Raw genomic sequence first — 24398 nt, forward strand, 5'->3', positions numbered from 1 at the left:
ATATTTTCAAGTTTATATATTATATAATTTAACACATAATATATAATATTAATATACTAATATATATTATACATTTTCATATATATTAATATAATATAATATATATCATATATAACAATACTATAAATATATTTATATATGATTATACATAAATATATTACTATATATAATTATGTTATTTCATATAAATATATTATTTATATATAATACTATATAACATATATTGATAATAATATTAATGCTATATATTATACACATTATGTTAATATATACTATATTATATATAATGTATGTATAACATAATATATATTATAGATTATAATATAGTAAATATATAATATAGTAAATAGTAATATAGTAAAATAGTAAATATAATGTATATAGTACATTATATGCATCATATTAATAATATATGTATTGGGCTTCCCTGGTGGTGCAGTGGTTGAGAGTCCGCCTGCCGATGCAGGCGTGCCCTGGTCCGGGAAGATCCCACATGCCGCGGAACGGCTGGGCCCATGAGCTGTGGCCGCTGGGCCTGCACGTCCGGAGCCTGTGCTCTGCAACGGGAGAGGCCACAGCAGTGAGAGGCCCACGTACCACAAAAAAAAATAATAATAATAATATATGTATTGCAGTATATAATATATAATATATATAATATATGTAATTCTGAATGTTATATATAATATATAATATGTTATATATTATTATATATAATATTATTATATGTTATGTATTATATTTTATATATTATATTTTATATGTTTTATATATTACACTTTATATACAATTATAAATTATAACTATATATAATTTAATAATAAATTTTATTATAATTATAAAATTTGTTATAATTATATATTATAATATATATTATATGTATTATATTTTATATATTATGCATTTTATATGTATTATATATTATAATTATATATAACTATAGTATAATTATGTTATAATTATATTATACTTATATAGCTAAATATAATAATATTATTTAATGTTTTATATATTTATTATATAACATATTAAATAAAATATATTACATATATTAAATATATTTCATATATATTTATATGTATATTAAAATGTTAAAAATCTCATTACACATCAGCATTAACAGATGAATATTTTCAATTTGGATGATAAGGAACATTAACTTTGAACCCTAATTAAGTGAAATTATTTCCCCTCCCCCTCCAAAAAAGAAGAATTCTAGTCTTCTCATTAGTGGACCTGAATGAAAAATTTTTAAAGTATACTCAATTATTCTATTTTTAATTTTGCCAATATAAACTTTGTGGAATTTGTTTTCTCCCTTGTTATATAAGAAAACCTTCTCATGGATTTTGCTTCTTGGCAACAAAGCCTAAAATATTTACTGTTTGGTCCTTTACAGATAAACATGTCTGACCCCTCCCATGGACAGCCAATCACAGGCATTGAACTAGAGGACTGACCACTGCCCAGATCCCACACTGTCTGCTGGGTAGGATGCATATAGGACTTATCCAAATAACACTGCAAGTACTTTGAAAACTTAACTGACATTATAGCAACACTAAGAAAACCATTTGGAACTGTGTCCTGAACCAATCCTAGTTTAATGCCTGCTACAGTAGAACAAAACAAAACAAAATCAGCAATCTCCTTAGGATTTAAACAATACCCAGGTGACATAAATATTCAAAATGTCCAGGATACCGTCTAAAATTACTCAGCATATGAAGAACCTTGAAAATCTCATCTTCCAAAAGTTTGATTGTCTTTTAATCGATAGATGCCAAACCTGGGATGACACAGATGTAGCATTTATCAGACAACTTTAAAGCAACTATTATAACCATGCTTCATGAAGTAAGGGTCAACAGACTTCAAACGTATGGAAAGACAGAAAACATCAGCATAGAAATAGAAAATATAAAGAGCCAAATGCATATTTTAGAACTAAAAGAGTAAAGTAACTGGGGGCTTCCCTGGTGGCGCAGTGGTTGAGGATCCACCTGCCGATGCAGGGGACGCGGGTTCGTGCCCCGGTCCAGGAAGATCCCACATGCCGCAGAGCGGCTTTACCCGTGAGCCATGGCCACTGAGCCTGCGCATCCGGAGCCTGTGCTCTGCAATGGGAGAGGCCACAACAGTGAGAGGCCTGCGTACTGGAAAAAAAATAAAGAGTAAAGTAACTGAAAATTTATAATCCACTGGATGAGCTTAATAGCAGAATAGAAATGACAGAGGAAAGAATCAGTAAGCTTGTGGATAAATCACTGGAGATTATTTAGTCTGGAAAACAGACAGGAAAAAAAAGATTGAAAAAGATATAGCAACAGAGCCTCATCAAATTGTGTGAGAATACTAGAAAGAGAAAAAACAAAGTACAGAAATATTAGAAGAAAATGTACTCAGTAAAAGACACAAGATTCACAAAGCTCAGCAAACCCAAGCAAGATCAATTCAAAGAAATCTCTCCTAGACCCATCGTAATTAGACTTGTGAAAACTATATAGAAAGAATACTGGAAATTGCCAGAGAAAATGGACATATATCATACAGGGGAACAACAATTCGAATGACTATATATTTCTCATCAGAAATCAAGGACAGTAGAAGTTATAAAACGCTGAGGGAAGAGACCTCTCAACTCAGAATTCTATCTCCATTGAAAATATCTTTGACGAATAAAGGTGAAATGAAGAAGCTCTCAGATGAAGGGAACAGAATTCATCAACAGCAGACCTGCTCTAAAAGAAATGCTAAAAGTACTTCAGATGAAGTATTGGGAAAAGATAAATAAAATTGTCCCTGTTCAAAGATGAAATGATGTCTACATAGAAAATCCCATGTACTCTACAGAGAAGTTCCTAGAACTAAATGAGTTTATTAAGGGTTGCAGGATAAAAGGCCAACACACAAAATTCAATAGTACTTCTATTTACTAACAAAGAGCAATTGGAAACTGAAATTAATACAACAATGCCATTCACGATAGTTTCAAATAATTGCAACAGTCTACCTTTAAGTAATGTCATGCATTTCATGTATGGTATAAGACCCATACAACAGTATACTCTCACTTGCCCCCCCCCCAGCTTTTGTGCTATTTTTATTATACATTTAATTTATACATATGTATACACCACTTTGTGTCTATCCAAATTTCTATCCAGTATCATTTTGAGACTTCTTTATATATTCTGGATAGAAGTCTTTTGTTTGATATGTGATTTCCAAGTATTTTCTTCCAGTATAGAATTTGTCTTTTCATTCTCTTAATGTATCTTTCACAGATAAAATGTTTTTAATTTTGATAAAATCTAATTAATTTTTTATTTTATACTTTGTGCTCTTGATGTCGTATTTAAAATTTCTTTGACTAACTTCAGGTCACAGATGTTTTTTCCTATGTTTTCTTTTAAAAGTTTTACAATTTATGTTTCACACTTAAACCTATGATCCATTTAGATTAACTTTTTAAAAAGACTTTTTTTAGAGCAGTTTTGGGTTCACAGAAAAACTAAGAGGAAGACAAAGGAATTTCTCATATATCCCCTGCCCCCACACCTGCATAACTTCCCTCATTATCAACAAGCCCCACCTGAGAGGTACATTTGTTACAGCTGATGCATGAACCTACATTGACCTATCATAATCAGTTAAAGTCCATAGGTTACATTATGGTACACTCTGGGTGTTGTACATTCTATGAGTTATGGCAAATTTATAATGACATGTATCCATGATTATAGTATCATACAGAGTGTTCTCACTGCTGTAAAACCCCTCTGTGCTCTGCCTATTCATCCCACTTCCCCAACCCCTGGCAACCAATGATCTTTTTACTGTCTCTGTAGTTTTGCCTCTTCCAGAATGTCATATAGATGGAATCATTCGGTATGTAGCCTTTCCAGATTGGCTACTTAGTAATATGCATGTAAAGCCCCTCCATGTTTTTTCATGACTTGATAGCTCATTTATTTTTAGTGCTGAATAATATTCCATTGTCTTTATGTCCCACATTCATTCACATCATTATTTGTCCATTCACCTTCTAAAGGACATCTTGGCTGCTTCCGAGTTTTGGCTATTATGAGTAAAGCTGCTATAAACATCTATGTGCGGGTTTTTGTGTGGACATAAGTTTTCAGCTTTTCGGGGTAAATGTCAAGGAGCATGATTACTGGATCGTAGGGTAAGAATATGTCTAGTCTGGTAAGAAACTGCCAAATTGTGCTCCTAAAGTGGCTGTGCCATTTTGCATTTCCACCAGCAATGAATGAGAGTTTCTGCTGCTCCACATCCTCCCCAGCATTTAGTGTTGTCAGTGTTACAGATTTAGTCCATTCTAATAAGTGTGTAGTAGTATCTCATTGTTGTTTTAATTTGCATTTCCCTGATGACGTAGATGTGGGCATCTTTTCATATGCTTATTTGCCATCTGTGTATCTTCTTCAGAAAGGTGTCTGTTAAGATCTTTGGTCCATTTTTTAATCAGGTCATTTGTTTTCTTATTGTTGAGTTGTAAGTGTTCTTTGTATGTTTTGGTTAGTAGTATTTTATCAGATGTGGGTTTTGCAAATATTTTCTCCCTGTCCATGGTTTGTCTTCTCATTCTCTTGAGATTGTCTTTCGCAGAGCAGAAGTTTTTAATTTTAATGAAGTCCATTTTATCAATTATTTCTTTCATGGGTAGTGCCTTTGGTGTGGTATTTATGAAGTAATCATTATACCCAAGGTCTTCTAAGTTTCCTCCTATTTATCTTCTAGGAGTTTTATAGTCTTGCATTTTACATTTTGAGTTAATTGTTGTGGAAGGTGTAGGGTCTGTGTCCAGATTCATCTTTTTGCATATGGATATCTAGTTGTTCCAGGCCATCTTTGAGCATTTGTTGAAAAGGTTATCTTTGCTCCATTGCCTTTGCTCCTTTTTCAGAGATCAATTGATTATATCAATACTTATGTGGGCTCTCTATTCTGTTTTGTTGATCTATTTGTCTATTTTTTTTGCCAGTACCACACTGTCTTGATTACTGTAGCTTTATAGTAAGTTTTGAAGTTAGGTAAAGTCACTCCTCAACTTTTTTCTCCTCCTTCATTTTTGTGTTGTCTATTCTGGATCTTTTGCCTCTCCACATTAACTTTAGAATAAGCTTGTCAGTATCCACAAAATAACATGCTGGGATTTTGATTGGGATTGATTATGTTGAGTCTGTAGGTCAACTTGTGGAGAACTGATTTCTTAACAATATTGTCTTCCTATCCATGAATGTGGAATACCTCTTCATTTATTTAGTTCTTCTTTGGTTTTGTTCATCAGAGTTTTGTAGTTTTCCTCATATAAATCTTATACATTTTGTTAGATTTATACCTAAGCATTTCATTGGGGGGGGTGCTAATTTTATTTCAAATTCTATCTGTTCATTTCTACTATATAGCAAAACAGTTGACTTTTGTATGTCAACCTTGTATACTGCAACATTGGTTATAATTGCTTATTAGTTCCAGGAGGGTTTTGTTGATCCTTTTGGATCTCTACATAGAAAATCATGTCATCTGTGAACAAAGACAGTTTTATTTCTTCCTTTCCAATCTGTATACCTTTTATTTCCTTTTCTGATCTTAATCATTAGCTAGCATTTCCAGTATGATGTTGGAAAGGAGTGGTGAAAGGATATTCTTGCCTTGTATCTGAACTTAGTGGGAAAGCTACAAGTTTCTCAACATTAAGTATGATGTTACCTGTAGGTTTTTTGTAGATGTTCATGCCAAGTTGAGGAAGTTCCCTGTATTCCTAGTTTACTGAGAGTTTTTACCATGAGTGGGTGTTGGATTTGTCAAATACTTTTTCTACATTTATTGATATGATAATGTTTTTTTTAACCTGTTGATGTGATGGATTACATTAATGGATTTTTAAAATGTTGAATCAGCCTTGCATTACTGAGATAAATCCCACTTGGTTGAGAATTTTTCCATCTGTGCTCATAAAAGATATTGGTCTGTAGTTTTCTTTTCTTATAATCTCTTTGTCTGGTTTTGGTATTACAGTAATCTGGCCTCATAGAATGTGTTAGGAAGAATTCCCTCTCTTTTGTCCTCTGAAAAAGTTTGTAGAGAATTCTTATAATTTCTTCCTTAAATGTTTGCTGGAGTTCACCAGTGAACCAATGTGGGCCTTCTGCTTTCTATTTTGGAAGGTTATTAATTATTGATTCAATTTATTTAATAGATAAAGCCCTATTCAGATTGTCTATTTCTTCTTGTGTGAGATTTGGCAAATTGTGTCTTAAGGAATTGTTCCTTTTCATCTAGGTTATTACATTTATGAGCATAGAGTTATTCATAGAACTCTTTGATTATCCTTTTAATATCCATAGGATCTGTAGTGATATACTTTCATTTCTAACGTTAGTTATTTGTGCCATCTGTTTTGCTTTGTTTTGCTTTTAATTAGCCTGGCTAAAGACATTGATTTTATTGATCTTTTCAAAAAACTAGCTTTTGGTTTCATTGATTTTTCTCTGTTGATTTCCTGTTTTCAGTCCCACTGATTTCTGCTCTACTTCCTATTATTTCTTCTCTTCTGCTTACTTTAGGTTTTTTTGTTAATTTTTATTAGAGTATAGTTGCTTTACAATGTTGTGTTAGTTTCTGCTGTACAGCAAAGTGAATCAGATGTACATATACATACATCCCCTCTTTTTGGATTTAATTTGTTCTTCTTTTTCTGGTTTCCTAAAGTGGACACTTAGATGATTGATTTTAGTTTTCTTTTTTTCTAATGTATGCATTCAATGCTATAAATTTCTGATTGATTTTAGTTTTCTTTTTTTCTAATGTATGCATTCAATGCTATAAATTTCCCTCTAAGCACTGCTTTCACTGCATCCCATAAACTGTGATAAGTTATGTTTTCATTTCTATTTAATTCAAAATATATTTAAGTTTATCTTAAGATCTATTGTTTGACCCATTTGTTATTTAGAAGTGTGCTGTTTATTCTCCACATATTTTTGGATTTTCCAGTTATAAAGATAACTGTTATTGATTTCTAATTTAATTCCATTGTGGTCTAATAGCAGACATTGTATGATTTATATGATTTCTATTTTTTTCTGTTTGTTAAGATGTGTTTTATGGCCCAGAATGTGTTCTGTCTTGGTGAATGTACAGTTAATTTTTGTATAAGTTATGAGTTATGCTAAAGTTTGTTTTTGCATATGATGTCTAGTTGTTGAAACTAGACACTAACACTATTTGTTGAAAAGGTTATCCTTTCTCCACTGAATTTACTTTGTACATCTGTAAAGACCTCAGTTGATCATATTTGTGTTGGTATATTTCTGGACTCTGTTTTTCTATTGATCTCTCTATCCATTCTTCACTAATACCACATTGTCTTGATTAATGTAGCTTTACAGTAAGTCTTAAAATCATGTTTTATGAGCCCTCCAGCTTTGTTCTCTTCTTCAAAATTATTGTGGCTACTTTAGTTCCTTCTTCTTCCCTGTAAGAAACCGAGTCTTAGATAAAATGTAAATATTATACAAAAATATAAATATAATAACATGACTAAAAGATTTTACTCTGTTATTTGTGCCTTTTAATATGTTATATTAAAATTGTTCTTGATTAGAGGATCTCCCGTATACCCATCGACTTTCTGGTAAATTCTCTAGCCTCCCTCCAAGGTGCACTGACTTTGCATAGTATTCACTCTGTGGCTTATATGCACTTCAAGAAGAAATATATTAAATTAGGATTAGCAGAGTTCTTTTGTGACAGCGCCTCTGTTGAATGGAGAACAAGAAATAGAAAGGTAACTTTCTGAGTATTACCCTCAATTCTGTGTCTGCACATATCTGACTTTCTCTCCATCTATGTGAGTAGTTCTTCTATGAGATCTGCAGCCTCATAGGCAGGTTCAAGACCACCCTTTTTTCTTAACTAACCTTTTTGCTGATGTTTGACAGATGATTGGGAAGCACTTATAAAATATGCAATATCTTCTATTTTTCAGAAACCTGAATGCCAGTCTAGGTTTGCTTTAGCAATTAAAAAGTAGGAAACTTTTGAGAGGAACTGTTTTAGGATTCCTGAGACGACCTATTTTAGGTCTCCTAGTCCAGTGTGGTAATTGGTTATCCTTCTACCTTCTTTATAAATTCATTCTTTCTTAAATTGGTACTATTCCTTTTCTCCCACTGAGGTAAGACTAATATATAGGGATATAAAGAACCATAAGAAGGATTATGAACAAATATTTCCTATAAATATAGATGTTTTAAACCCTAAAATAATCATAAAAATCTAAGTAAATATAAAGAATAATACTATATAACCAGGAAGAATGTATTCTAATAATTAAAATATGCCTACTGTTTTGGAAGCCAAAAATAGAATATTTCTTAACAATATGCCAAAAAAGAAAAAGTGTATTATCGTCTCAGTATATACTTAAAAGTTACTTGGTAAAATTAATTTTTCATTCCTGCTTTTAGTAAGCCAAAAGAGAAAATACTTCTTAATATAATAAAGAGTATCTAGATGAGAAATACTTAATAGTGATAAAATAGAATAATTTCTGTTTAGATCAGAATTATACAAAGGTGGCTATAAAACTTGTATTGCCCTGGAAGTTCTAGCCAATACAATAATATAAGAAAAAATAATATAAATATGGGAGAACACATAAACTTTATGATTATAAGGTTTGTAATTGTTCACCCATAAAACCCATAAAAATCAACTGAAAAAATAAAGAATTGAGAGTTCAATAATGTACAAAACTCAGTCACTGTAGGGACTTCCTTGGTGGTCCAGTGGTTAAGACTCCACTTTTCCAGTGCAGAGGACGTGGGAGCTGAAATCCCACATGCCGTGTGGTGTGGCCAAAAAAAAAAAAAACCAAAAAACTCAATTACTATAAATCTTGATACCAACATTAGCAATTTGAAAGATAAAGTGGGGAGGGGGAAACTCATTTGTAATAGCGATGAAAAGAGTCAGAAACTTCTAATAATAAACCTAGAAATTTATGGAACCTTTCTGCAAATGTATTTCCTAGCTAAGATGATTGAGAACTTGTATTTATCTCTTCTATTTCCTGAGACACCAGTAAGATGAGAGTAAATTAATGTTTTTAAAGGTGTAAATCCATAAGAATAAATGGGAGAAGAGTCATCAATATACCTGATATTTATATACATTTTTGGAAAATGGAAAATGAATGTAGGGTTAGTAACTTACTAGACAGGACAGAGGAAGCTACCACATAGAAAGCACTGAGAAGGGTATTCAAATGAAAAGAGATTGATGTCACAGTACTTTGTAAAAGTTTGGGAATTGGAAGCAACATGAACAGTAAAGAGTGGTGATATGAGGTAGAACTAGAAATGAGGTGGACATTTGAAGCAAGAATCAAAAAACCCAGTACTCCTGCCACAGTGCCATATATGGAATATTAGTCCCAGACAAAAGACTGGAGATGAATTCTCTGGAGAAATTCAACAGAGAAGAGAAGACACAGGAATGTCATGTACTTTGGAAGATTAGATGAGCACTGAAAATGGGATGACTTCAAAGTATAAAAATGGAAAAAGTCGACCTCCTTCCCTGTCCCAGAAGTAGACCACATCTCCCTCCCAGAATACTGAAAGATTCTTCTCTGAAGAAGCTTAATAGTCCCAGAAAAAAGACCTCCAAATACTGACATGAATTGACACATCCACTTTAGAGAACAGTCTGGCACTTCCTTAAAAGCTTAAACATAGAATTTGCAATCCCGCCCTTAGGTATCAACCCAAGGGAAATGAAAACATATGTTTACTAAAAACACATACATGACTGTTCATAGCAGCACTGTTCACAATAGCCAAAAGATAGAAACAATCCAGTGTCTATCATGTGATGAAAGATAAATAAAATGTGGTATATTCATACTGTGGCATACTATTTGGCAAAAAAAGGAATGTAATAGGGAGTGACTGCTAATGGGTAGTTTCTCGGGGGGAGGGAGGCGGGGAATGAAATGTTCTCAAATTAAGTTATGGTAGTTGCTCAACTCTGTTAAACTAAAAATCACTGAGCTGAATGCTTTAAATAGGTGTCCTTTTCTGTATGCATATTTTACCTCAATAAAACAGTTTAAAGTTTATAAAGAAGCAATCAGCAACATTGAATGCTGGCGAGACATTATGTAAAACAAGGACTACAAAATGTCCATTGGATTTAGCAGCATGGAAGTCACTGGTGAAATTTGGTGAGTTCAATTTTAGTACAGAAGATGAAAGCCAGGTTGGAAAAAATTGAGAAATGGTGTGGTTATGGAAATGAAAGTATGTCTTAAGTGCTCTTAGTTATCTAGTAAACGGGAAAAGATTGAAGGTTCTAGAGTGGATAGTCAATACTAAAAGGTTCCTAAGAAGCACAAATGGAGTGATTAGCCTTGTCTAAGAGAAGGATCACTTCGTTCAGTGTAAAAGGAGGAAATGATAGGTGCTGAAAGACGTGTGACAAAGTGACGACAGTTTCTCGTTAATGACCTCCTTTCTCTGATGTGGGAAGCAAGGCCATCTGTTTAGCATAAATTCCGAAAAGGGGAAATGAAGAGAGCAGAACAGCTGATTAGAGAAATACAGTAGCTCTGTCAGAAAACGTTTAGCAGGCTTCCCTGGTGGTGCAGTGGTTGAGAGTCAGCCTGCCTATGCAGGGGACATGGGTTCATGCCCCGGAACGGGAAGATCCCACACGCCGCGGAGCGGCTGGACCCGTGAGCCATGGCTGCTGAGCCTGCGCGTCCCGAGCCTGTGCTCCGCAACGGGAGAGGCCACAACAGTGAAAGGCCCGCGTACCGCAAAAAAAAAAGAAAATGTTTAGCACCCACTTAAGGTTAGTGACTAGGAATCTATATTGGATCTGCTCTTTGTTTCTTTCTTGTTTCTTTGATTTTGTTTTATTTACACTGTTTCCCAACTATAATTCACAGAAAAGGCAGACATTTGGATTCATGCAGTATTATGATTTTGCCAGATTTAGGGGAGGGGACAAATATACAGGGGACATGTTTTTAAGAGTTTTGTTAAATGAGTGTTTGGAATGCTGGACCATGAAATTCAAGTTCAATAAGAAGTAAAGGGTTGGGAAGAAGGTAAGCTATTAACGGCCCCACAGGACAGAGATTTGAGCTATCTTGTTCACCACTTCACTCCCAGTTCTTAGAGCAATGATTGTTTGAATTAATGGTTCGTTGAGACCAATGGGCAGAGATAGTGGGAATAGTTGAAAAAAGAAGCTTGAGGGTAAGATGTGGGCATCAGGAAGTAGTAGAATGTTTGAATTACTGAATTCAGAAGAGATGCTGTTTAATTGGTCACAAGTTCCTGGATATAAAAAAAAAGGCTTACTGAGAAAGTATTTGACCTGAGAGGTCAAAGAACTAAGTCAGAGTGTTGGTTGAGTGTCATTTATGTAACGTTGACATTGGCAGGGATGATGGTAGCAGTTGAAGGAGAAGACTGAATCGAGTGTTATCATCAGTGATTGAGAGGGAATATGGGTGAATAGATGTTACAGATGAAGAGAGGCTGAAGGTGGTAGAGCAGAGGACAGAATCCTCAGAGCACTGGGAGTTTAATGAGAGACAGGGAAAATAATGATCAAAAAGCAAAAATGGAAGCAGTGATGATCCAAATACTACCTCTTGGCCCTGAAATATATAAGGTTTATTGAGTATTAACAATTCTCACTGAGAAGGATGTAAGGGAAACATTGACCTCAGGAAAGAATCAAGTTTCAGTTAAAATAGGAGATGGGAAGGGTTGGGAAAAAAAGAGAGTAAAACTATAGAATGTAATAGGGATAGCAGTACTTTGCTAATTTATGATGAATCGGGGTAGAGAATACTCTTTGGGCATTGACTGATTGAAAAAAGGAATGAGAGACATAGCTGATTTAGTCTCAAAAGACCTTGGACCTAACCTAAGTGCTCTTCAATAGTGGATTGGTTAACTAAATTAAGAGTGCTTCCAGGAGACAAAGTAATCTGAAATCATTAAAAATAATGTTATAAAAAATTGATATGGAAAAAATATTCCCAATATATTAAGTGAAAAAGTAGTTTATACAATCCATATGTATATTATCCTTTTTTATAAAAGAACAAGAAGAATAATTGGATGAGTAATACTTCCATACTGTTTGAAATATATTGTAATTTTTTTAAAGACTAGCTGTCCAAAGATCTAAAAAGCTGCCTATGGAGGAAGGTGCTAAAACTTGAACAATAGAACCATTCATTTTTTCAACAAATATTTAGCTCCTACCTTGGGTCAGATACCATTCTTGGCACTGGAGATAATAACATAAACAAAATAATGACCCTACTCTTGTAACTGTTGAAAGAGAAAAGCAAATAAGATCTGAGAGAAGAGCATCCTAAGCAGAGGATTCAACACACGCACAGGCCCAGAGGTAAGAATCAAGCATACCAGCAGGTTTTTGGCAACCCTGAGCAGCTGCATTGATGGAGAGGAGTGGGATTTAGAGGAAAAAAAAATAATAGTTCTGTTTTAGATAGTTTGAGATACCTATCGCACATCCAAGTGGAGATATCGGGCAACAGTTGGGTGTATGAGTCTGGAGCTCGAGAGCGAGGTTGATGTTAGAGCTATACATTTAGGAGTCATTAACATATTGCTGTTATTAAAAGTCATGAGAATGAATGGAATTACCTAAGACGTGAGAACTAAAGATTAAGCCCTGGGACATTCCATCATTTAAAAGGTAAGAGAAGAGGAGGGTAATCGGGAGAGGTCTACTGAAATCACCAAAGGTGAAAAAAGAGAGTGGGAAGGGAGAGCTCCTGCATCATGTTTAGCTTTTCATCCAGTGCAGCTTATGCACTGGACCTTGAAATTGTTTCATTTCAAGGTCTTGCCTGGGACTTAAGGGCAGGGTCAGCTACGTAACTTACAAGACCAGTGCAAAATGAAAATCCCTTGTTCAAAAGGTAGAATGAAAAATGCAGTTAAAGGGACTAAGCTGCAAAGCATTTTCCTTTAAGAAGAAATTTATAAAATAACAGGTGATACATGAGTAATATAAACCTGCAGATAGCAAAAAAAATACTTTTGATATAATTTTATATAATATAATAAATAGTAATACTTTATTAATGTGATAACTTGGTTGATCATAAGAATTTTCTGGTTCATGTTTTTTCAAATTCATTTATTAGATCATCAAAGTTTATACTTTTAGCAACTTTAAGTGATATACTTAAAAGCAGATTAGTTGCTCTTGGCAAATGAAAGATCACACATAAATTTTGGTAATTTTTAATTTTGAGAAAGATCTTTCTGTTGAGGCAACTGACACTGGAACTGTTAAGGATATTTTATAAGCTGTGACATTTGGATAGATTTCTGATAAATTATTTCAAAATATAAATAGTATATTTTGTATATTATACAAATATAAATAGTATATTTTAGTATATCTAGAACTGATGGTTCTTATGGAACAATTTTTTTAAAGATTTAACTATTCATACACATAGTTTCATGTATGTATATAAATTTAAATTTCTACAATGCCATTTTAATGTTTTCTCTGGCATTTTCTGTAACTTGTAGAGGTCATATGAGAAACCGAAAGTCACCTAATGGTTTGTAGGTAATTCAAAATGCCTATTATGCTTTCTATTACTGTATCTTAAATTACAAAGAAAAAATTAATTTTAAAACTGTATTCCTCATTAATTGGTTCATTTGAAGCTGTATATAAAAACAATGTTCTTTTCCATCAAATGCAACAATCTTTATATTTAATTTCTGTTTCTCAGCCTGTGGGTATTTGCTTTGCAATGTTGCAGCAGTTTTTAAAACCAGAGATTCTAAACTCTTTGAAGATTTCTGATAGCTCTTTGATATGCTATATTACAATGTCCATGCGTATGCTTTTATTTTGTAATAATTTACTGACGTTTATTGCCTAAACACTAGCAGTTCTTATCCCAGTGCTCAGGCCAGAGAGCTAATATTTTTGCCTTGGGGATGAGCTCTGCGAAGACAGGCAAGCCAGCCTCCCACGACTGCCACCACCACTGCTGCTTCTGCCACCATCACCATCACTAATCTGGGGCCCTGCACCACCCCAGACTGCTTCTGGCATGAATGTGCATACCAAGCAGGCAGCCAACTGTTTGGCATACACACTGTGCTGTGGGCCAGAACCCACATATACATGCCTGGCATATCTCCTCTATTCACGCACATGCTCCCTTGTCCCATCAGATTTTATTGGGTTGGCCAAAAAGTGCCTTTGGTTTTTTTTGTTGTTGTTTTTTTTTTACACCTTTATTGGAGTATAATTGCTTTACAATGGTGTGTTAGTTTCTGCTTTATAACAAAGTGAATCAGTTATACATATACATATGTTCCCATATCTCTTCCCTCTTGCGTCTCCCTCCCTCACATCCTCCCTATCCCACCCCTCTAAGTGGTAACAAAGCACCCAGCTGATCTCCCTGTGCTATGCGGCTGCTTCCCACTAGCTATCTATTTTACGTTTGGTAGTGTATATATGTCCATGCCACTCTCTCACTTTGTCACAGCTTACCCTTCCCCTTCCCCATATCCTCAAGTCCATTCTCTAGTAGGTCTGTGTCTTTATTCCTGTCTTACCCCTAGGTTCTTCATGACATTGTTTTATCTTAAATTCCATATATATGTGTTAGCATACAGTATTTGTCTTTTTCTTTCTGACTTACTTCACTCTGTATGACAGACTCTACGTCCATCCACCTCATTACAAATAGCTCAATTTCGTTTTTTTATGGCTCAGTAATATTCTGTTGTATATATGTGCCACATCTTCTTTATCCATTCATCTGTTGATGGACACTTAGGTTGTTTCCATCTCCTGGCTATTGTAAATAGAGCTGCAATGAACATTGTACATGACTCTTTTTGAATTATGGTTTTCTCAGGGTGTATGCCCAGTAGTTGGATTGCTGGGTCGTATGGTAATTCTATTTTTAGTTTTTTAAGGAACCTCCATACTGTTCTCCATAGTGGCTGTACCAATTTACATTCCCACCAACAGTCCAAGAGTGTTCCTTTTCTCCACACCCTCTCCAGCATTTATTGTTTCTAGATTTTTTGATGATGGCCATTCTGACTGGTGTGAGATGATATCTCATTGTAGTTTTGATTTGCATTTCTCTAATGATAAATGATGTTGAGCATTCATTCATGTGTTTGTTGGCAGTCTGTATATCTTCTTTGGAGAAATGTCTATTTAGGTCTTCTGCCCATTTTTGGATTGGGTTGTTTGTTTTTTTGTTATTGAGCTGCATGAGCTGCTTGTAAATTTTGGAGATTAATCCTTTGTAGTTGCTTCATTTGCAAATATTTTCTCCCATTCTAAGGGTTGTCTTCTGGTCTTGTTTAAGGTTTCCTTTGCTGTGCAAAAGCTTTTAAGTTTCATTAGGTCCCATTTGTTTATTTTTGTTTTTATTTCCATTTCTCTAGGAGGTGGGTCAAAAAGGATCTTGCTGTGTTTTATGTCATAGAGTGTTCTGCCTGTTTTCCTGTAAGAGTTTGATAGTTTCTGGCCTTACATTTAAGTCTTTAACCCATTTTGAGTTTATTTTTGTGTATGGTGTTAGGGAGCGATCTAATCTCATACTTTTACATGTACCTGTCCAGTGTTCCCAGCACCACTCATTGAAGAGGCTGTCCTTCCTCCACTGTACATGCCTGCCTCCTTTATCAAAGATAAGGTGACCATATGTGCGTGGGTTTATCTCTGGGCTTTCTATCCTGTTCCATTGATCTATCTTTCTGTTTTTGTGCCAGTACCATACTGTCTTGATTATTGTAGCTTTGTAGTATAGTCTGAAGTCAGGGAGCATGATTCCTCCAGCTCCGTTTTTCATTCTCAAGCTTGCTTTGGCTATTCGGAGTCTTTTGTGTTTCCATACAAATTGTGAAATTTTTTGTTCTACTTCTGTGAAAAATGCCAGTGGTAGTTTGATAGGGATTGCATTGAATCTGTAGATTGCTTTGGGTAGTAGAGTCGTTTTCACACTGTTGATTCTTCCCATCCAAGAACATGGTATATCTCTCCATCTATTTGTATCATCTTTAATTTCTTTCATCAGTGTCTTATAATTTTCTGCATACAGGTCTTTTGTCTCCTTAGGTAGGTTTATTCCTAGATATTTTATTCACCTTGTTGCAATGGTAAATGGGAGTGTTTTCTTGATTTCACTTTCAGATTTTTCATCATTAGTGTATAGGAATGCCAGAGATTTCTGTGCATTAATTTTGTATCCTGCTACTTTACCAAATTCATTGATTAGCTCTAGTAGTTTTCTGGTAGCATCTTTAGGATTCTCTATGTATAGTATCATGTCATCTGCAAACAGTAACAGCTTTACTTCTTCTTTTCCGATTTGGATTCCTTTTATTTCCTTTTCTTCTCTGATTGCTATGGCTAAAACTTCCAAAACTATGTTGAATAAGAGTGGTGAGAGTGGGCAACCTTGTCTTGTTCCTGATCTTAGTGGAAATGCTTTCAATTTTTCACCATTGAGGATGATGTTGGCTGTGGGTTTGTCATATATGGCCTTTATTATGTTGAGGAAATTTCCCTCTATGCCTACTTTCTGCCGGGTTTTTATCATAAATGGGTGTTGAATTTTGTCAAAAGCTTTCTCTGCATCTATTGAGATGACCATGTGGTTTGTCTCCTTCAATTTGTTAATATGGTGTATCACATTGATTGATTTGCATATATTGAAGAATCCCTGCATTCCTGGAATAAACCCCACTTGATCATGGTGCATGATCCTTTTAATGTGCTGTTGGATTCTGTTTGCTAGTAGTTTGTTGAGGATTTTTGCATCTATGTTCATCAGTGATTTTGGCCTGTAGTTTTCTTTCTTTGTGACATCCTTGTCTGGTCTTGGTATCAGGGTGATGGTGGCCTCGTAGAATGAGTTTGGGAGTGTTTCTCCCTCTGCTATATTTTGGAAGAGTTTGAGGATAGGTGTTAGCTCTTCTCTAAATGTTTGATAGAATTCGCCTGTGAAGCCATCTGATCCTGGGCTTTTGTTTGTTGGAAGATTTTTAAAAACAGTTTCAATTGCAGTGCTTGTGATTGGTCTCTTCATATTTTCTGTTTCTTCTTGATTCAGTCTTGGCAGGTTGTGCCTTTCTAAGAATTTGTCCATTTCTTCCAGGTTGTCCATTTTATTGGCATAGAGTTGCTTGTAGTAATCTCTCATGATCTTTGGTATTTCTGCAGTGTCCATTGTTACTTCTCCTTTTTCATTTCTAATTCTATTGATTTGAGTCCTCTCCCTTTTTTTCTTGATGAGTCTGGCTAATGGTTTATCAATTTTGTTTCCCTTCTCAAAGAACCAGCTTTACTTTTATTGATCTTTGCTATCATTTCCTTCATTTCTTTTTCATTTATTTCTGATCTGATTTTTATGATTTCCTTCCTTCTGCTAACTTTGGAGTATTTTTGTTCTTCTTCTTCTAATTGCTTTAGGTGCAAGTTTAGGTTGTTTATTCGAGATGTTTCCTGTTTCTTAAGGTAGGATTGTATTGCTATAAACTTCCCTCTTAGAACTGCCTTTGCTGCATCCCATAGGCTTTGGGTCATTGTGTCTCCATTGTCATTTGTTTCTAGGTATTTTTTGATTTCCTCTTTGATTTCTTCAGTGATAACCTCGTTATTAAGTAGTGTATTGTTTAGCCTCCATGTGTTTGTATTTTTTACAGATCTTTTCCTGTAATTGATATCTAGTCTCATAGCATTGTGGTTGGAAAAGATACTTGATACAATTTCCATTTTCTTAAATTTCCCAAGGCTTGATTTGTGACCCAAGATATGATCTATCCTGGAGAATGTTCCATGAGCACTTGAGAAAAATGTGTATTCTGTTGTTTTTGGATGGAATGTCCTATAAATATCAATTAAGTCCAACTTGTTTAATGTATCATTTAAAGCTTGTGTTTCCTTATTTATTTTCTTTTTGGATGATCTGTCCATTGGTGAAAATGGGGTGTTAAAGTCCCCTAGTATGAACGTGTTACTGTCGATTTCCCCTTTTATGGCTGTTAGTATTTGCCTTATGTATTGAGCTGCTCCTATGTTGGGTGCATAAATATTTACAATTGTTATATCTTCTTCTTGGATCGATCCCTTGATCATTATGTAGTGTCCTTCTTTGTCTCTTCTAATAGTCTTTATTTTAAAGTCTATTTTGTCTGATATGAGAATTCCTACTCCAGCTTTCTTTTGGTTTCCATTTGCATGGAATATCTTTTTCCATCCCCTCACTTTCAGTCTGTATGTGTCTCTAGGTCTGAAGTGGGTCTCTTGTAGACAACATATATATGGGTCTTGTTTTTGTATCCATTCAGCCAGTCTGTGTCTTTTGGTGGGAGCATTTAATCCATTTACATTTAAGGTAATTATCGATATGTATGTTCCTATTCCCATTTTCTTGTTTTGGGTTTGTTATTATAGGTCTTTTCCTTCCTTTGTGTTTCTTGCCTAGAGAAGATCCTTTAGCATTTGTTGTAAAGCTGGTTTGGTGGTGCTGAACTCTCTCGGTTTTTGCTTGTCTGTAAAGGTTTTAATTTCTCCATCAAATCTGAAATAGATCCTTGCTGGGTAGAGTAATCTTGGTTGTAGGTTTTTCTCCTTCATCACTTTAAATATGTCCTGCCGGTCCCTTCTGGCTTGCAGAGTTTCTGCTGAAAGATCAGCTGTTAACCAGGAAACAAAGAGGGAAGAAAAAGTCTCTTGCCTCCTTGGCAGGTCCGACTTTTTCCCAGACTCCCTCCCGGCTAGCCGTGGTGCACTAACCCCTGCAGGCTGTTTTCATGCTGCCAGTCCTCTCCCTGCGCTCTGACCGAAGCCCGAGCCTCAGCTCCCAGCCCCACCTGCCCCGGCGGGTGAGCAGACAAGCCTCTCGGGCCGGTGAGTGTCGGTCGGCACCTATCCTCTGTGCGGGAATCTCTCCGCTTTGCCCTTCACACCCCTGTTTCTGCGCTCTCTTCCGCGGCCCCAAAGCTCCCCCCCTCCGCCAGCCGCAGTCTCCGCCTGCAAAGGGGCTTCCTAGTGTGTGGAAACCTTTCCTCCTTCTCGGCTCCCTCCCACTGGTGCAGGCCCCGTCCCTATTCTTTTGTCTCTGTTTATTCTTTTATTCTTTTGCCCTACCCAGGTACGTGGGGAGTTTCTTGCCTTTTGGGAGGTCTGAGGTCTTCTGCCAGCATTCAGTAGGTGTTCTGTAGGAGTTGTTCCACATGTAGATGTATTTCTGATGTATCTGTGGGGAGGAAGGTGATCTCTGCGTCTTACTCTTCCACCGTCTTCCCCCTCTCCTCTGCCTTTGGTTTTTAAGTAAAGATAAAAGACACATTTTTCATTTTCACCAAGAACTTTATTGAACAACATATTTACCTTTCTGTTCCATTACCTTCTGCCATTTTTCAGGCAACTTCATAATTCCATCTTCCCAAAACTTTTTATCTTTTTGAGCATAGAACTGTTCCAGGTGCCTCTTACAGTCTTCCAGGGAACTGAAATATTTTCCATTACGACGAATGAATCAGAACTTCCCAGCCAAGCTGTAGCAGTTTTTGCCTGGTCTTCAAGGAAACATGCAGTCTTGCGTTATCCTGATGGAAGATTATGCATCTTCTGTTGACTAATTCCGGACACTTTTTGTCGAGTGCCGCTTTCGGTTGGTCTAAGTGGGAGCAGTACTTGTTGGAATCAATTGTTTGGATTTCCTCAAGGAGCTCAAAATAGAGGACTCCCTTCCAATCCCACCATATACACAACATCACCTTCTTTGGGTGAAAACCGGTCTTTGTTGTGGTTGGTGGTGGTTCATTTCGTTTGAGTACTTATCACATGTTAATTTATACCAACTCATTAATTTAATCCTAGCAGGATTTCTGTTGGTCCCTTACGCATGACAAACTGAACTGAGAGACTGAATAACTTTCCCTAAGTCACAGAGCTTGCACTTGGTAGAGCAGAGATTTCAGCCAAGTCTGTCTGGCTGCAAAGAAGTTGAGAGGCAGTATAGTGTCCTGTGTACAAGGGCTGGAAGCAAATGACCTGGGTTCAAATCCTGACACTGCCGTGTAGTGTCTTCTTCTTGCTAGGCGCGTTACTTCTCTGAGCCTTGCTTTCTTCGTGTATATAATGGGGATCAGAGTACTATAGGACCTACCTCATAGGATTATGTAGAGGGTTAAATGAAAGTGAGATACATGTAAAGCATTGAGAATAGTGCCTGATGCTTTGGTAAGCCTGCGATAAATGTTGCTACTAATATTGTTATTGTTATCATGATTACTTTGTCCACCCCACGGTCTGTCTTCACAGGTTAGAAAAGAATGTTAGTAGTCAGCAGAAAAGAAGAGCTTAGAGACAGACAGACAGCAGAGCCCCTCTGAACTTCCCTAAAGTTCCCCTAGAAGGCCCTCCTGCATATCACACAGATGTGATCTGTGGTCTGATTCTTGCCCTGGGCAGCCCATCTCTGTGGGCTTTTTGGATTTTAATGTTTTACTGATCTGATCATTCTCTGTCTGGGTTGTATGCGTTAACAGGTATGAGACATCTCTATTGGATTTGGTTCAATCTCTGAGTCCCAAGACTGCTTCCAAACCGCGGCCCCATCGCTCCAGAGAAGCTGGGTCATGGCACCACAGTACTTGCCTACTCAGTCCTCTGAAATCAACCTGGAACAAGACCGGGGCAGGCAGGACCCCTGAAGACCTGGAGGAGGATCAAATTCTGGAAGATATCTTTTTCATTTGACACTGAAGCACATGCTGCAAAATTTCCGTCAGAAATGAGTGGGTGTTTTTATATACTGATCCAGGATTTTTAATTATTTGACTGCAACGTAATTGTGTCTCTCCTTTCACAGGGAGGGACCTATCTCACTAGCATCCTGTTACGTGTCGAATATAGAAATCATTCTAACAACCCAGGGTGTTTCTGATCAGACCAATCAGTAGATAACACATTAAGGACGGATGGGGGTGGAGGACAGTAGCTTTTCTATGCCAAGCAGAGGTTAGAACATTAACATAGGACACTTTCTGCATGGCAGAGGCCTTTGCATACTCAGCCTCATTCAAGAGTGTTTCCTTCTCAATATTTTGCTGGAAAAGGTTGGCTCTCTTTTGTACACAAGGAAAACCTTTCCATTGAGAGATCCCTCTAGTTTAAACGTAGCCCCTTTGTAACATAAGCAATTTCAGAAAGATAGACCCTTTTACCTCTCCACCCTGTTTTCTTACCACCTACCTCTTTCTAAGTCAGTCAGTTAATTCTGAGGTTAGAGTTGGTGGTGCCTCTCCCATCACAAGCAACACTGAGGGCCAATTGTGAGTCAGTCTCAGCAGTCATCAGCCTGGCCGCTGCCCACCCTATAACAAAAGGGCTTAATGAGCTAGAGGGAGGCCCTCCCAACCCTTAGAAACCAGCATTAGATTACACAAGCGAGTACTGCCCTAGGGGAGGCACTGGCCTGAAATGCTTGTCCTATGGTCGGCCATTTCCCCGGGTAAATAAGAGCACTCTCTCAGTATTTTTTCTTGCCCCAGGTGTCTGTTTTACTCACCCTGGCTAACTTCCCGTCAGCTGCTACAGGCTGACAGACTTCCCCTGGCCTCCCCTCTCTCCCCATGTGGAGCCAAGGCCCTGATTGACCAGGCCTTGCACATGCTCTGCTCAAGACCACTGTCTCATGGCCCCAAAGAACCACCTCCACTTGGCGGATAATGTTCCACCACCCCACGCAGAGTCTCCCCCTTTCTCCCACTGGGCCTCACAGAGAAAGCCTGTGGAAGAAGTACACTCCAAACGTACTCTCTCTGCTCTCCTGTTCGGCAGGGCTCTTGAGATGGGTCCCTCAGCTTACAGTGGGCTCTAGAGGCCTCTCAAGCTTATGGGCAGTATGACGAGCCTGGTAGAGCCAGTGAGTTTAAAACTTTCCAGTCACTGGAAGCCAGGGGAAGATATGCATCACTTGATGACTTTATTTGGTGTGGAGCGTGTTGCTTTTTTCTCTCTCCCTTTCACCAACCCCTGGCCTGTCAGTAGCTAACGTCAGACCATGCGGGGCAGCCGGCACTTAGTGAGACTGCACGGCTTCCCTGAAGTCTTTATCAAAACTAGATTACTTCAGCCTACAAGAGCCTTCTGGAGCAACTTCCTTGTCTGGGTAAATCCAAATCTCATTGTCTCTTCAGACTGAGGCCCTGTCACCTCCGCCCAACCTTCCTTCACTTGGGTCTTTTTGTTCTTTGGAGGAGAGAAGAATATAGCCTACCAATACCATATTCTTTTTTTTTTTTTATCTTTATTGGGGTATAATTGCTTTACAATAGTGTGTTAGTTTCTGCCTTATAACAAAGTGAATCAGTTATACATATACATATGTTCCCATATCTCTTCCCTCTTGCGTCTCCCTCCCTCCCACCCTCCCTATCCCACCCCTCCAGGCTATCACAAAGCACCGAGCAGATATCCCTGTGCCGTGCGGCTGCTTCCCACTAGCTATCTACCTTACGTTTGTTAGTGTATATATGTCCATGCCATATTCTTAATCTGAGGTAAATATCAGGTCAGGACAAACCAGTTGTAGTCATTCAGTTGAAAGGTTGAAAATTATTGCAGATTACAATTTCCTCTTACAGTTCACCCCTAAGAAAGCAACTGAATCAGTTTCATCCCATTCCAGAAGCCTTTGGAAAATAGAGCTTTCTTTGGTGTGGCCAAAAACTGGGTGAAAACAAACGGAGAGCCTTTGACCATTTTCTCAGTTAAAGTTAGGTTTCCAGAGCTACCTTTTCCTTGCCCCACGTGTCATGACCCCCTTAAGTACCCCCAGCTCCCTTGGATCATCCATAACCACACTTTCCTATTCTGGACACCAGTGCCCTTACTGCTCTCTGGAGTAAGAGGATGCCAGAAAGACCAAGAAAAGGATTGTGATTTCTTCAAGAAGCTTGTTTGCCTTAGAACAATCATAAACAGGACCTAAAGTAAAGGCTTTGGGGGGTCACAAGCCACAAAATGGAGTTTAATTGCTCCTTTGCCTCTCCTGAATGAGCAATTTGGAAGAGCAAAGATGGATTTTCAGCAGACCATCAATCAACCTATTTTTCATATGCCACATTCCCTGCCCCCGCCAGTTGCCTTTCTCTATCCTGTAGGCATTTCCTGGTCGTCAGGGCAATAGAATGTGAATTTGTGTCTAGTCTAACATCTTCATTACGAATTGAACAATATATGTTAACATTTTAATCTGTGTCTCACTTTGAGATCTATATATATGTATTAAAAGGTTGTTGTAGAGCCTCGAGGCTTTTGTAGAGCCTAGAGGCTTGACCTAATTGAAAACTAACCTACCAAGGGAGAGGGCCTGGCACACAGGAATCTGCCTTTCCTCCCTGTTAAGCGCTCCCCACAGTGAGTGGCTGTAATGCGCTTGCCCAGCCTCCAGCCATTTCCCCAAAGCAAGACAGGACACGTGTTGGCGATGCTGCAGGTAGTGTTACCACATTGCCTACCCTGCTTCCCACTGTTCTGGGAGAGAAAGACCAATCAGTGTTTACAAAACGGGGCAGGACAAACGCCCATGGAAGCTCCTTAAGCAGGGCCCAAAGTGCTTGATTTAGAAGACCAAAGTCAGTCAAGGAGAAGCTTTCTCTGACAGCCACCCTTCCAGGAGGCACATTTGTGTTTACAAACCTGACCTCCATAAGGGGAATTGTCCAGAGCTCCCCAAATGTCACGGGGATGGAGGGACTCTCTCCTTCCCCAGAGCCCTTCCTTCCACTTGGCGCTGTTTTCAGCACCATTGTTCACATGAGAGATCTGCTGGTCAGAAACTCTGGGGAGGGAACAGGCCTAAAGGAGCAGAGCTGGACGAAGTCTGACGTCATAGCCAATGTTTCAGTGGCTGTTTTCTCCATGTGGTTTTTGTTTTGTTTTTTTTTTGCGGTACGCGGGCCTCTCACTGTTGTGGCCTCTCCTGTTGCGGAGCACAGGCTCCGGACGCGCAGGCTCAGTGGCCACGGCTCACGGGCCCAGCCGCTCTGTGGCATGTGGGATCTTCCCGGACCGGGGCACGAACCCGTGTCCCCTGCATCGGCAGGTGGACTCTCAACCACTATGCCACCAGGGAAGCCCTCCCCATGTGGTTTGGATATTGAATTGTTCCTTGAACATCCCCCATCGGATAAGTGGAGTATAGCTTGAAAGCAAGAGAAGAGCCTCAGGTTATCAAAATGTTATTTCTCTCAGTATTTGTTAAAACAACAGGAACCTATGGTCAGTTGAAAGAA

The 24398-nt window shown here is 37.5% G+C and overlaps 1 protein-coding gene across 5 annotated transcripts in view; it reads left to right on the forward strand.

Moving 5' to 3' along the window:
- KIAA1328 (KIAA1328 ortholog) overlaps positions 1–22518 on the forward strand; it is a 370157-nt gene extending 347639 nt beyond the window's left edge. For 3 of the 5 annotated variants that reach the window (XM_089895086.1, XM_022587006.3, XM_022587008.3), the window contains one exon: positions 20646–22518. In XM_089895086.1, coding sequence (XP_089751212.1) covers positions 20646–20856 — 211 coding nt within the window. In that variant the 3' untranslated portion in view covers positions 20857–22518. Of the gene's footprint in view, positions 1–1399; positions 16397–20645 lie in introns of those variants that run through there. The other 2 variants (XM_089895091.1, XM_089895089.1) reach the window with 2 other exon arrangements.
- Positions 22519–24398: the final 1880 nt, after the last annotated feature.

This window comes from Delphinapterus leucas, chromosome 14, assembly GCF_059928025.1.
Source record: "Delphinapterus leucas isolate spDelLeu-1000000601 "Yukka" chromosome 14, BTC_Dleu_Yukka2, whole genome shotgun sequence".
NCBI classification, from domain to species: domain Eukaryota; kingdom Metazoa; phylum Chordata; class Mammalia; order Artiodactyla; family Monodontidae; genus Delphinapterus; species Delphinapterus leucas.